Below are 14743 nucleotides of genomic sequence, written 5' to 3' on the forward strand. Positions count from 1 at the left end.
GGATGTTTTGAAGAATTATTATTTACTTATGAATTTAAGTAAACTAGTCAAACTAGTCTGTATAAAGCTTCCATCATGGGACTTAGATTGTGCTAGTGATCTAGGTGACATACATGAGTTCATCTTGAGTTTGTTCTGAAAATATGCATCTTGGCTTTTTCCACCTCTTCTGTACCAACCCTGACCTAGTACTGTTGTTTTTATTAACTGTGCTTTCAAAATGCTCTGCATTTCCAGCAACCATTTTGAGTCTTTTATTGTTATGTCATGCTGGTCACTGAATGAAACTTCACTGAAGTTAATGGGCTTATTAACATTCACACTTCATTCACAATACATGCAGCCACCGTGCCTTTTTGTCACTGACAGCTGGAACAGTACCAGCCATGCCTACAGCACGGGGGGACATGGACAAGAAGCTGAAGATGTAAGCAAAGTGTGTAGGAGGTTCTGCTGTTGGTTCAGATAAAATGTTTCTCTGTGTGCGGAAACATCAACCTAGAAAAACACTGCAAAATTCCATGGAGAAGAAAAGGCCAGAAAAGCAATGTAAAAATATTTTAAGAAAGAAAAGGGGAGGGAGACCTCTTTTGTGCACAGTTCTTCTAGGAAGGAGACTTGGAACTACAAGCAAGGAGATGGTTTCTGGTCTGGCTTCATCCTCTTTCTAGGGGAACAAAATCTTCACATACATAATGTGGAAATAAAAGGCATTGCATCTAATAAATACTTCACTCCATCACTGATTTATCTCCCTGATGAAAACAGCCTACAAACCTCCTCTCGGCTCAACCTATGTAAAAAATGATGATGTTAATAGCAGAAGCAAATCCAGTTTCTGAAGAGATGAGTTACTATTAACTTTGAACTCACTTGGAACATGAAGAAAGAAAGAAAAAAAAAAGCTTTCATCTGAAACTATTTTCTGCTTCTAATATCCAGGAGGAGAATATCTGTCTCACCTCAAATAATATAAACTACTGTTACCCAAACATGATCTTCTTGGGAGGGAAGCTGAGATTTATTCTTCGCTTCAGGAACACAGCTGATAGGCTGACAAGAGTGACAGGGAGTTTAGCTGTCGTTTGAAGCTCATCACCCTGAAGTGTTCTACCAGTGCAAGGTAGGAGAGGCAATAAACATCTACCTGTCCTGGCCAGCATCCAGAGAAGACTTTGGTGGTTTCTGCCAGAAACAGAAGACTTCTCAGACAACCTAGTAATCAATTAATTAGACAAATTTAGGCTTGCAGGTTAAACTCAAGGAAGTAAAGCCAAAAGTCTCCTGAGAGGTTGTGGAATTCACTGCAGAACCTGAGTCTTCTTGCATCGCTGCAGCAGAAGAGGAAGCAGTTATCAGTGAAGAAAATTGAAATGGATTATCACAAACCTTGAAATATGTCTGTATTTAATATGCACTGCGGAGAAGGATATTTTGGTCTTTCTCCTGACTGATGGTTTTGTTTTAGAATAAAGATAGTTTAAAAAATGAGATAAATTAAAAATAATGTAGAAAACCCCCAGTTAATTGGCAAGATTATTAAAATCTTGGCCATAAGGAATCAACAAAGAAAGAAAGAAAGAAAAGTACATGAAATTAAGCAAGTTGCCTAAGTATTTGTGAGGACATAAACTGATAGTGATTCAGTTTATAGAAATCCATTTTCAAGATGAAGCCCAGGTCATCAAATTAAAGGATCTATAAAGGTAACTGATTTGCAATGGGCAGATGATCCTGCCTGTAAAAGCACACATCATTGTAGCTACCTGCTGTGCTAGTTTTCTAGAAAAGGAAGGGGAAGATACATTGAAGCAATTTTATAAAGGAATTCTATCCACTGAAGTCTTTGTGGCTTTGAAGGAGAGACCTATGCTTGTTTATTTGCTGAGTGCTTTTGATGAGCAAAACAGTAGGGAAAAAATAGATGCAAAATAGGAGGCAATGTATCTACTACATATGTATATAAAAGGAAACTACTGGGATGAAAATAAGCTTATTTTGATGCTGAATGTAATGCATTACTCTAACAGTAAATGTAAAACATGGCATGATCCATGAAACTTTATCATTGTCAAGCAATCATCCTGATAAAGTATGGATCCTGTACAGCAATGATAAAAGGGAAATACTTTATTAAACAGCTAGCTCACTGTTTATGAGCTGCAAAGATGGAGAAGTCCTCTGAGCCATCAGAGAATTAATTGTGTCTTCCCTGGTTCAGAGTCTAACCTACCATTCTGATGAAAATATAAAAATAGATTTAGTGGCCTACTGAATTCAGGTTTGTAGGAGGATTCATGTTCAGTAAGGAAGAGATAGAGCCAGGGATGTTGTGGCATGAAGAGAAGGCTGACCCATAGGGCAGGAGGAGGACTGCCCTCACAGCAAGCTAGGACCTGTGGTGAAAAACATATAGTGTCCCCACTCTATTTGAAAAGATACTGGCAATGGTGTTCCATAACACATTATGGTTTTTTGACACAGGTAGTATTTGATGCATACTAATGTCTGAGTGAAAACCAAGGCATCTGCCAGAGAGCAATGATAAGCTGTATACCTTACTAGCTGCTGTACCCATCAGGATACAGCCTGGTTAAAAAAGAGGCCAGTGTGCACATACAAGCTGTACATGCTAGTCTTGTTATGGATAAAAGAGCAATAAAACTTCAATCTGTCCAGCTCTACAGATGAACAAGCACATTCTGTAAAACTCCTCTTATTGCAGAGCAGTCACCTGTAAGTTCAACAGTATGGCAAAAGCAGTGAATAAATGGGCAAGGGGAGCTGCACAGTTTAGCAATTCCACATTTCTAAAGGGTTCTTGCAAGTGCTCTTGTCTGAGCCTATTTCAGCATGTCTTTTGTATGGGGCACAGATTCTCATATTTACACTTTGAAAGAATTATTGGTGACTGGACTAATAATTTAGGTGTGCAATAGCTGTTTACAGCAAATCTAGAAGTAAGCATTTCCTTCAGATATGGTACTGGAGGACAGGAGTGCACATAGGTAGCGTGTCCCCTCAGTGGTTCCTTATATTAATGAGTCATAAATACAGCAAAATGCCCTGCAAAGTTTTAGCAATTATCCATAATAAAGCTTATGTCTAATTGAGAAAGCTTGGATGGGAACAGATGCTGCATGAAAAAGACAGAAAGGAACTGAATTGTTAAGGATGGAGAATGTGTTTAGAAATAAATAGTTGCTGCTTTGTTTAATATAAATGGGGGTATAGGTTCCTGTGGCATACTCTTAAGTAGAGGGACCTCTTAAGTAGAGGACTCATATACCAGAGAAGAGTTATAGTATGGTAGATACACCCCTGCTAGAATGCAGTATTACCCCTTGGTATTGCAATAAAGGCTTTTTATTTACAGCAGAAAGTTTGAATTATGAAAGCTTAAGTACAGAAGATAGGAATCACTTCCCAACAGCAGATGATGATGGATGCAGGTTGCCATTTCCTTCCATTTATCTGTCTTCTTGATATGGACTGGTAGGCAACTTTGTTGGGTCTTAGTGAAGAGTTGGTGAAAGCCAACAAAGAAACCTTAACAGTAGAATCCAAGTTTTAAAAGCTTCTCTCTTAGCTGGGAAAGCTGAAAGAATGCTGATGTTAAAACTGATAGAGGTGGTGAGAAGAGAATGACAGAATCACAGAATCACAGAATCTTAGGAGTTGGAAGGGATCTCAAAAGATCATCTAGTCCAACCCCCTGCCAGAGCAGGATCACCCAGAGCACATCACACAGGAATGCATCCAGGTGGGTTTTGAATGTCTCCAGCAAAGGAGACTCCACAGCCTCTCTGGGCAGCCTGTTCCAGGACTCTGTCACTCTCACAGTAAAGAATTTTTTTCTGATATTTACATGGAACCTCCTATGCTCCAGTTTGCATCCATTGCCCCTTGTCCTGTCACTGGACATCACTGAAAAAAGCCTGGCTCCATCCTCCTGACACTCGCCCTTAACGTATTTGTAAACATTGATGAGGTCACCTCTTCTCCAAGCTAAAGAGACCCAGCTCCCTCAGCCTTGCCTCATAAGGGAGATGTCCCACTCCCCCAGTCATCTTTGTGGCTCTGCACTGAACTCTTTCAAGCAGTTCCCTGTCCTTCTTGAATTGAGGGGCACAGAACTGGACACAAGGTTACCGATGTGGCCTCACCAAGGCAGAATAGTGAGGGAAGAGAATCTCTCTTGACCTACTAACCACACCCTTTCTAATGCACCCCAGGAAGCCATTGGCCTTCTTGGCCACAAAGGCACACTGCTGGCTCATGGTCATCCTCCTGTCCACCAGGACCCCCAGGTCCCTTTTTCCTACACTGCTCTCCAGCAGCTCAGCCCCCAACCTGTACTGGTACATGGGGTTGTTCTTCCCCAGATGCAAGACTCTACACCTGCCCTTGTTGAATTTCATCAAGTTTCTCCCTTCCCAGCTCTCCAGCCTGTCCAGGTCTCTCTGAATGGCAGCACAGTCTTCTGGTGTGTCACCCACTCCTCCCAGTTTAGTGTCATCAGCAAACTTGGTGAGGGCACACTCTGTTCCCTCATCCAGGTTGTTGATGAAAATATTGAACAGCACCGGTCCCAGTACGGACCCCTGAGGGACTCACTAGTCACAGACCTCCAACTAGATTCTGTCTCATTGACCACAACTCTCTAACTTCTTCCTTTCAACCAGTTCATGATCCACCTCACCACCTGATCATCAAGACCACACTTCCTCAATTTATCTACAAGGATGCTGTGGGAGACAGTGTCAAATGCCTTACTGAAATCAAGCTAAACCACAACTACATCCTTACCATCATCTATCCACCTAGTAATTTCCTCATAGAAGGCAATGAGGTTAGTCAAACATGACTTCCCCTTGGTAAAACCATGTTGATTGCTCTTAATGACCCCCTCATCCTTGATATGCCTAGAGATAGTTCCAAGAATAAGTTGTTCCATCACCTTTCCAGGGATGGAGGTGAGGCTGACCGGTCTGTAGTTACCCGGGTCCTCCTTCTTGCCCTTTTTGTAGACTGGAGTGACATTTTCTATCCTCCAGTCCTCAGGCACCTCTCCTGTTGCCCACAACTTACCAAAGATAATGGCGAGCAGCCTAGCAAAGACCTCCACCAGCTCCCTCAGCACCCGTGGGTGCATTCCATCCAGACCCATTGATTTATGGATGTCCAGAGTGCTTAACTGATCCCTAACCCAATCCTCATCTGCCAAAGCAAACTTCCTCCTTTGTCCTGACTCCTGGGGTTTAGGGATCTGGGGCTCATGGGGAAAGCCTGCAGGAGTAAAGGCAGAGGCAAATGAGGCATTCAGTGCCTCTGCCTTCTTTGTATCCTGTGTCACCAGGGCACCCACCTCATTCAGCACTGGGACTATATTGCCTCTAGTGTTAGTTCTATCTGCTGTGCATTTGAAGAAGCCCTTTCTATTGTCCTTAACCCGACTTGCAAGATTAAGTTCCAAGGAGGCCTTAGCTTTCTTTATTGCCTCCCTACATCCTCTGACAACAGTCCTATATTCCTCCCACGTGGCCAGCCCCTCCTTCCATGATCCATAAATTCTCTTTTTCCATTTGAGTTTGCCCAGCAGTTCCTTGTTTAACCATGTGGGTCTCCTGGCTCCCGTACTTGATTTCCTACCCATTGGGATGCTCTGATCCTGAGCTTGGGAGAAGTGGTCCTTGAATGTTGACCAACTATCGTGAGCCCCTTTACCACCTAGTACCCTTTCCCATGAGACTTCCCTTAACAATTGATTGAAGAGGCCAAAGTTGGCCCTGCGGAAGTCCAGGGTTGTGGTCTTGCTAGGTATTCTGTTCCTCCCTGTTTCTGAACTCATTCACTGTGATCCTTTTCAGTTTTCTAAAGAATTGTGAAATAGTCAGTAAAAGATTATACTAAAGTTTTTGGTTGGTGATTTGAAAATGTTTTGAAATAAATGTAGTATGCAAATACTACTATTTTTAAATAGTTTATATTTTGTAAATGACTTCTTTCTGCTGGCATGGACCTTGAGCCATTTGAGATCTCACCAGTGTGACAGCCCAAAAGTGTTGTTACAATACAAAGTGGGTGAAATCTACTGTGCATCTGTTAATACTCTTCCTTTAGACTAAATGTGAAAAACTCTTTGAAGTTCTTTATCTGCTAGTCAGCCGTAGGGACTGTTAAAGCTCAGACACAACACAGGGCTGACCACGAGTTGCACACAGGTGGGTCTGAATAAAAATCTGGTCACCTGGAAGGAGACGTGTGTGCCTTAGTGTGGATGGGAGGTAGAGAGAAACACCACAGCAGCACATAGGTAAGCAGCAAAGAAACTCTTGAGAAGCACTTTAAACAGAACACCTGGGAGAAAATAAGAAAGTGCAGAGTGCTATGGGCTAAGTGCCACACAGGAAAGGCTGGGAACCATGAGCTCCATGGATGCTTGCCTTCATTTGCATCATATTGAATTTAGGACAACAGAACTGTGTGTATATTATTCATAAATAAACATGATTGTGCCAAAGAGGTAACTGACTTATAATTGTTTTTCCCATCTATGTGATGTGACCCTTTTTTTTTGTAGCTTGCTGGTTGGGTCCAAAGGATATCCATAATTTGGATGGTTTGGGGAAACTAATGCAAGAGTGTGAAACCAGCAAATCCCTGTAAAGGGGAGTTTCATGAATAGAGTTTTGCCTTTTTTTCCCCCTCCCTTTTCCTCTCTTCACCTGATAGTAGAGTGACTTAATACCGAGTATCTGGGCTACCATTAAGGGACTTGGAGAAAACAGATTAACAGGTAAGAAATGAGCTCTGTTAATGGAATATGCATTATAAAAAGGCAAAGCAGTCCTTTTACACAAAGTCTAAGAAAGGAGATGATATTGTTTTCATGTGCTATGCTTATATATAATTTACAGGAAAACAAAAATTCACTAATCGTTTCTACATTTTTTTTTTTAAAACAATAATTACAGGCTTGCTAAGGTATGGAAGTGACCTAATAGTTACAATTGTGACCTCTAAGTTATTGTTAATTTTACTGTCAGTCTGTACTTCACATCTCCTACTTAATGGTATGCTAATTGTATAGCAGGATGTCACATTCTCCAACATACAGATTCCCTATTTCAATTACAGCTAAGTAAATCTCCATTACTAATGAGTAAGCATTTCTCTTCCATGTACATTTGCATTATAATGCACATTTTCTTTATGCACCAAGTTTGTTCTTTCCTTGACAACAACTATATATTTTATTCTACTGTAAAGGCTATGACATGATGATTCATTCCTTTCTGTTGGGTTTATCTGTATTTAAATTGTCAAATGTTCTGGATAGCCTGACATTTTCTGCTCCATGTTATTTTTCTGTACTTCCAGAGTAAATTTATATGTTTGCTTTTAGACAACCTACTTAAGACAAATCACAAAAAAGTAAGCTTACATGTCGGTCATAAATTAAGCTGTGTTTTCAAAATTGTTGCATTGTTTCATTCATGTTACTGAGAAGTCTCAATGATTTATGTCAGTGCAAAGTGACCTTTATGATACAATATTTGATTTGAATCTAAAGACCAAGTGACCACAAGTGACCCCTATCACGGCAAGATCCCACTGCTTAACAAGAGCATAGCTCTTTGGCTATTAAATACAATCTCCTAAACAGACATTTGCTGCCCTGCCGAGGCATGTATCTACAAATGCAACGGGCGGCTGAGTAGCATGAAGGGGGAAGGCCTCCTCTTACTTCTGAGCTGTGCGGCTTTGCTGCCAAATCCGCTCCCTCCTGGGGGCTGTGGCCAGTCCCTGGGTGCTGCTGAACTGCTGAACTTGGGCAGCCGGTGCTGCCGGCAGAGGATTCCCTTCGTCTGCCTGCACCCTGACCCAGGAGGCTTTCCCTGCCCTGTGTCAGGAAACCAGGATATTGGCACATTGAGTCCCTTCCTCTGAGATCCTTCATTCTGCAAGGCCCCAGGAAAATGTATCAGCTTTTATACACAAATAAGGACTGTGAGTTTTACTGATAAAGTGAGAGATTAATCTTTGATAATACACAGCAAAGAAGGTGTTGCTTTGATTGTGGTGGGATCATTTCCTGTGCAGTGAATTATGTTACAGGGATCTTTCTTAGATGCCCGAATAAGTTTTACGTATCAAAGAGAGTGCATTAATTAACAATCATTAATTCTTGACAATTTTTAAGCTGGCCTGGTGGTGGGTGTGTACGTGGGGAAGAAGATGGGTGTTGGGTTCTTTTAATGGTATAAGTACATAGGATATTGCAAAGAAACAAAATCTGGTGAAAGCATTAGATAGCATTCCAGAAATGCAGGAGGAAATGTATGCAACCAGATGTTAGAAGTAACAGATTGATTTCCTGGTCACTGTGCATGAATTCTTTCTAGCCTTGTGTATATCCTGATAATCAGATGGCTTACAGTATAGATACAAAGTTTGTTTTGTTTTTATTTTGAAAGGCCTACGGTATGCAGCCTTTTTCCCAGACAGCAGCAAAAAACAAGGTGAACAATTTTTGCACTATGTGGTTTTGAATTCTGTCATATTTTCTATTACGTTTCTGTCTTCCATTAGGATAGCTTAGTTTACTCTATTAACCACCACCATCATCCATATCACTTCCAATTCTAAGTTTAGTCTACATTATGTATGTATGTAGTTTGATGATTTTTTTCTCTCTCTCGGGGGCTGGAAGTGGTTACTCACATGTTACAGTTCAAGATGTTGTTGCAATGGTTGCCCTTTAATCAGTCCTTTTCGGAGTGGCTGATGACACCTGGTGGTGTATTTTGTACATGCAGACTTAACCGTGTTTGCAGCCGGCGGAGAATTTTGACCTGTCCTACCCCGAGCACTGAAAGGCAGAGTTTGAGCTATTTAAATGACTCTCATCTCCTGCATGAAAAAAAAAATGTGTTGGGAGCACATTCCCCTCCCGTTCAAACTGATGTAAATCAAGTGAAGCAATAACGTTTCTTTGCTGTTGGAGCAAAATTAATGCTTCTGACCTTGCTATTGAGGTCAATAGGGTAGTTGTTCACAAGGGCTATGTACCTTTTTTATTTTCTTTATTAACTTTTCAAATATATTGCATAAACGAATGTTTTATATGTATTTATGCACTAAATATACTGCATTAAACTGAAAAACTGAAGAAAGTGAAGAAAACTGAGTGATTATATTGAGAAATAATGATGTTTGCAAAACTTTACGGTGTGAATACTGAAGGAAGCTGCTTCTGTTGTTTTATTTAATGTTATGGTTTCTGGCTTGAGTGTATGATTTTTCTTGCCAGCAAGTATATTTCTGTATGCTTATGAAATTCCACATATTTTTGCCAGCATATTTCCTAACAATGGAATATCTGGGATTTATCAGTAACTAGTATGACTAAAATTTAAGAATTATGGAATCCTGATTCTGTGGTGAAATTCCTCAGTAGCCAGGACCTGTTGAGGTCTTCTCAGTTTGATTTTTTACCTCCATGGACCTTTAATCAAAACCAATTATTTCTGTCACTTAATTGGCCCTTTACTGCCATCTGATTGTTTTTGTTTGTTTGTTTCATAAAGAAGGAAAGTATTGCAATTAATATGAAAGAAATATAAAGCAATACTTTATCCTGATTTTTCTCAGTCTACAGGCAAATCAAGTACATCAACAATGCAGTATCTTTAGTTGTTTCTAAAATATCACAGAGGGCTCCTGTGGTGCACTGCCACTGGACTTTGCAGAAGGGGAAAGATTTGGTGAAAACAGAATGTGTCCTTTATAGCCAAATTTGGTGGTATTATTATGCCACTCTGAGAGATTCAGATTTGGCAAGTAGAATTAATTGAGGAGAAACATTAGAAGAGTGAAGTTAACACTGTTAATCTGAACAACAAAGGAGGGCAAAGTTCTGAGTTCAAAAATAATAGGTTAAGGGTTATTTGGGGTTTTTTTCCTGCTAAACTTACTGCCCCTGCAGTCCAAAATTCATGGTATAAAAACTTCAGTGTAGGCAATCTGGGTTGAGGCTGTCCCTAAAAACTTACATTCACAGGGTCTCTGGTCAGATAAATTATGTACACAACTTGTCTGCTCTTCACCATAAGAGACTGGAAGTGCCACTTCTGTGTAGCACTTCTTACACTGCTCCACTGGAGGAGACCTCTCACACAAGGGACTTAAATGACTGTAGTTCCCAGGCACGGGAAAATGAGGATTGGATAAATGCCACTTCTGGCAGTTGGTGGGAATTACTAACCCCATCTTTACAACATGACATTAAAATAGGTTGATCAGATTTTTATCAAGATAATTTGTTAGAGCATAGTACTGATTTTTTTCAGAGATCCAAACCCATTGAAAAGTGACATTTGACGTGAAAAGGCATTGGGAGTTTTATCTGATATATGACAGCTTTTTTTGTCTTCTAAGTGTAGGGAAAAGTGTGGCATTTTAGATAACAAACATACACATTTAACGTTGGCCACTGGCAATTCTTTCTGGTTTTAGTATTATAGATGTCTAGAACAAAGTCTGCTTCCAAATTATATGCATCCTGCTCTCATTTACTTCAGCAAAGCTTGTGCACATGTTTCAAAGGTCAGAATTTGGCTGTTGGAGGTGAATTTTCAAGGAAGAGTGTATTAAAGACATCTGTGCATCAGCAGAACCACATCCTTTGTCTTCTGTAGAACATTTCAGGAATAACCTTAGTGCTATTGAGCACTGCAAGTGAAACATTTTCTATTTTTTTAATTGTATTGGGATTGCTTAGCAGAAACATTTCTTGCAGTACAAGTTTCATGTTTTCATTTATTTCTTGTAACTCAGCACTTTGATACTGAAAAGTCAGTTTTAAGAGAGTACAGCCCGGAAGGGACCGCCCTTCAGAAAATTACAGTTGAAAACATACTTTAACAACCAAAACCAGGGAAAATAGTCCAGAGAAGTAGGTATGGTCTGTTGAGGTGCACAAACTTTCATTTGTAGTCTAATACAGAGAGGTCAAAAAGTGTTTTACAGAAAGGTGGAAAACAAACTCACTTTTCATTGTGGACAGAACTCATATTTGAAATTGTTACTAATCAGACTCTTGAAAAAACTAAAACTTGGCATTCATATTCTATTGGAGTTAGTGTGTATTAAACTGATTGAGATCTTTAAACATGTAGGTTTTCCCCTGTTTTTAAATAATATACACTTTAAAAAATGTTTATAATGTCTAACTGCTGCTGGATTTCAAGACATATCAATTTTGTTCTTAGTTCCTGCAGATTTTGACAGAATATCATACCAAAATATTTTGTATTTTTTGTAGGACTGGGAAACAGAAAATCATGACTGGTATTGTTTTGAATGCCATTTGCCTGGAGAGGTGTTGATATGTGACCTGTGTTTTCGTGTGTATCATTCCAAGTGTTTGTCTGATGAGTTCAGGCTTAGAGACAGCAGTAGTCACTGGCAGTGCCCAGTTTGCAGGGTGAGTACCTATGAGATTTCATGTGCTGATTAGAGGATTGATATTCATTAATAGATTCATTAAGGTGTCCAGATGGTCTGGCCAGGTTAATAAAGAACTGAATATTGAAATGATGGTACATGCCTAGAGTGTCTATACAGAGATACCAAAATATGGTGCATGTAGCAGATGGTCATTTTTGAAAACTCCAGCAAGTTTTCCTTCTGCATTTGAAGGCACACAGTATACTGTGCAGGAATGTGTGTACGGATGTGTGCCACGTGTGGGTGCAGTATATTGTGGAAGTCTTCAACACGAGTCAACAAAGTGCTGTATAAGATGCTGCTGTTTTTACTTATCGTTTTAATGAATCATAATGTAATTTTTTGGTGTTTTGATGACTGCATTCTTAATATTTAATTGGAAACATATTTTACCTTATAAAGCCACAATCATGTTACTGATGAGGGCAGTATACATAAAAAAAAAACAACCACAGGGTGAAATCCTTCTTCTCATTTACTTCTGTGGATTCTATTGGTACAAAAGGCCAATATGGATTTCACCCATAGCATCCATATCTAGATTGCTTTTTATTTTTAAATTGCTACTTTTACAAGTGTGGTAGGGAGACAGCAAAGAGTATTTTTAATATACTTTCAAAAAATGAGCATGTATGTTGTGTACATGTCATCAGAATACTAAACATTGCAGTCAGGATGGTGCTTACTGATACCTGGCCTTGAATCAGCCAGATACATCTCCTTGTCATCTCTGCATCACCTCCCCAAAAGGAGCGCATTCCTAGGCTTCTTTAAATTGAGGGAATAATGCATATAAATGTTTAAGGTAAAATTATTGCCAGTTGCACTCAGCCTTGGATTGCTGGAGGGAGAGGAAATCCCCTTGCTAAAAGCTTAGATCAGGCTGTAGAGCAGCCGACTGACCTTCAGGTGATCTGTGCTGCAAAGCATGTAGGGGTTCAGGTGCTTTGTAGTACAGAGAGGCAGTTTTTGAAAACACATGGATTGTTTTATTTCAAAACAGCACTTTCTGACTGCTGTTACCTTAGAACCAGTTGTGAAATACCTAGTGCCTGTTGCCTCAGATTGGGACCTCTCAGAGTTTAGGGAAATAGCGAGAAAACCGAGCCTGCCTCGAGGAACTGGAATGGAATGAAAAAGTAGTGGCAGGGAAGAAAACAATTTAGAATAAGGACATGTATCTCTCCATGTTAAATTGCTACCATTTAATTTAGCTACTCAATATTCCCTATGTTAAAAACAAAAAATGACTACATACAGATTAATTGCTTTCAGATTTTTAAATAAATCTAATATTTGTTCTTGTAATAAGTTGGAGTTCTTATAAATAGTTAAAATTAGGTAAACTGGATCCAGTCTCCACTCTGGTTTACCAATAATTTTAGATGACACCTAGTGAGAGTAGGGAATATAAAAAGTTTAAGCCACTTTGTATATGAAGTGGAAATGCTGAATCATTGCATGAAATACGCACAGATACATAGGGTGGTCAGCTGTGAGAACAGTTTGGCTTTCAGCCTGGAGCCTTGAAATCCTTTATAGCAATGATATTAAACAAATGTTTATCTTGAAAAAAATCCTCTGAAACTCAGACAATGTGCACTGCCTTTGTCTTTCTGCATATTGATTCCCTTTTTGTTACACAAAGAATAAGAAGATGTTTGGTGGGCTCTTAAATACTTCCTGGCCCCCAGATCTTTGGCTTGCTCTGTACTTCAGATGATGATCAGCCTATATTTGTGAATGTTGCCATTTTGAATGCATTGGAAGCTTTTTCCACCTGTGCTGGCAGCTCCTGTTTTCCTTGTAATTAGTCCAAATCACTTCAAGCCCTAATTCTGCAAACCTGGACTAAGGAGTCTTGCACAGTCCCTGTAAGCAAAGGAGGCCTAGTTTGGCATGGGAGTTAGCATCCTTGTGTCAGGCTTCTGCTGCTTTCTTCCAACTCTCCTAGGAAATGGCTGCTCTAATTTTATATTAAACACAAGAGAAGCCTATATTCAAAAAACTATGGTAATTTGGAGAGCCCTGGCTGATGTCCAGAGGATGTAACAGAGCATAACTATCTTGAATAAGGGCAATGGGATTGACTTTGCACTATCAGCAGTAAATATGTATGTTCAAGTAATAGCTGGGACAAAGAGGTGCATACATATTTTCATACTTTATTCTTGTAACTGGACATAACACTTTTTACCTGGGGATTTCAAAGCTCTTTACAAAGGTGAAGTAAAAGTATATTTGAAACTTACTGTATTGGGAGAAATAATCTAAGAATACTTCATTGTAAAGATTGCTTCTGTAATGCTGCCAAGGTCAGCAAGCCTTTAGATTATTAATTTCACAATTGCTGGTTGTACCAGTTCAATCAACTTGTGCAGCTTTATCTTGCACGCTTGACTACTCAGAAACATTTTTTAAAGGACATTGCCAAGGATTTGTTCATAACTTTAAAATATTTTTCCTCCCATAACACTTATAACAAACAGTCCCTTGCAAAACTTGCTCTGAACTCTGTTTCCCTTCTGGTGGTTTTTCTCCACTGCATCCATAAGCAAGAGTGTCCAATTCCTGGCTCTTTTTTATTTAAAACTTGACAGTACCAATCAGAATATTTTGTACCCTACGTAATTCTCAGCAGGAATCAAGAGTCAAACAAAGTTCAATTCAAACCACATTGCAGTGATTGAAAATTTTCCCTGACTGCTGACTAATCATTGTCTTAAGTGAAATAAATTGGTATTATCAGCAAAATTCCTGGTAGACAGGTCACAAGAGAAAGATTCAATGTCAAATGAACTTGGAGATTACATTCCCCACTACTGGAATGGTCCATTCAAGACAGGGCTAGTCAACTTGATCTCTGAAGGATGCAAGAAACTTGTAGCTTTATTTTCTCCAGCTAAAGTTAATTTTCTCCAGCTGTTAATTTGCTGTCTTAAAACTACAGAAAGTATTTCAAAAATACTAATGGTTTTCTTGGGACTGGAAAATACATATATTCAAAAACCTGGATAGGAGAATACTGATCACATATTGGGGTAGCCAACTATTCTTATTTCTTTTTTAAAAAAAATAAAAATTTAAAATAATTTTGTAAAAAGGCAGAATTATGCATGGTGGCATATATTTTGTCCCAGAGAAGTAGACTTTGATAAATGAAACAAAAAGAATTATTCATATGGTTTAATTTGAGCCCTAAAATTTTTATAATTATCTGATCAGATTG

The 14743-nt window shown here is 39.3% G+C and overlaps 1 protein-coding gene across 4 annotated transcripts in view; it reads left to right on the top strand.

Annotated features, from left to right (window-relative positions):
- ZMYND11 (zinc finger MYND-type containing 11) overlaps nt 1-14743 on the top strand; it is a 108299-nt gene that overhangs the window by 70283 nt on the left and 23273 nt on the right. The window contains exons 4-5 of one of the 4 annotated variants that reach the window (XM_051612591.1): nt 8481-8525; nt 11330-11491. The exons of 1 other annotated variant lie outside the window; for it this stretch is intronic. In XM_051612591.1, the coding sequence (XP_051468551.1) occupies nt 8481-8525; nt 11330-11491 (207 nt within the window). The remainder of the gene's footprint in view (nt 1-8480; nt 8526-11329; nt 11492-14743) is intronic. 2 more of the 4 variants (XM_051612593.1, XM_051612592.1) reach the window with 2 other exon arrangements.

This window comes from Apus apus, chromosome 2, assembly GCF_020740795.1.
Source record: "Apus apus isolate bApuApu2 chromosome 2, bApuApu2.pri.cur, whole genome shotgun sequence".
Taxonomy (NCBI): domain Eukaryota; kingdom Metazoa; phylum Chordata; class Aves; order Apodiformes; family Apodidae; genus Apus; species Apus apus.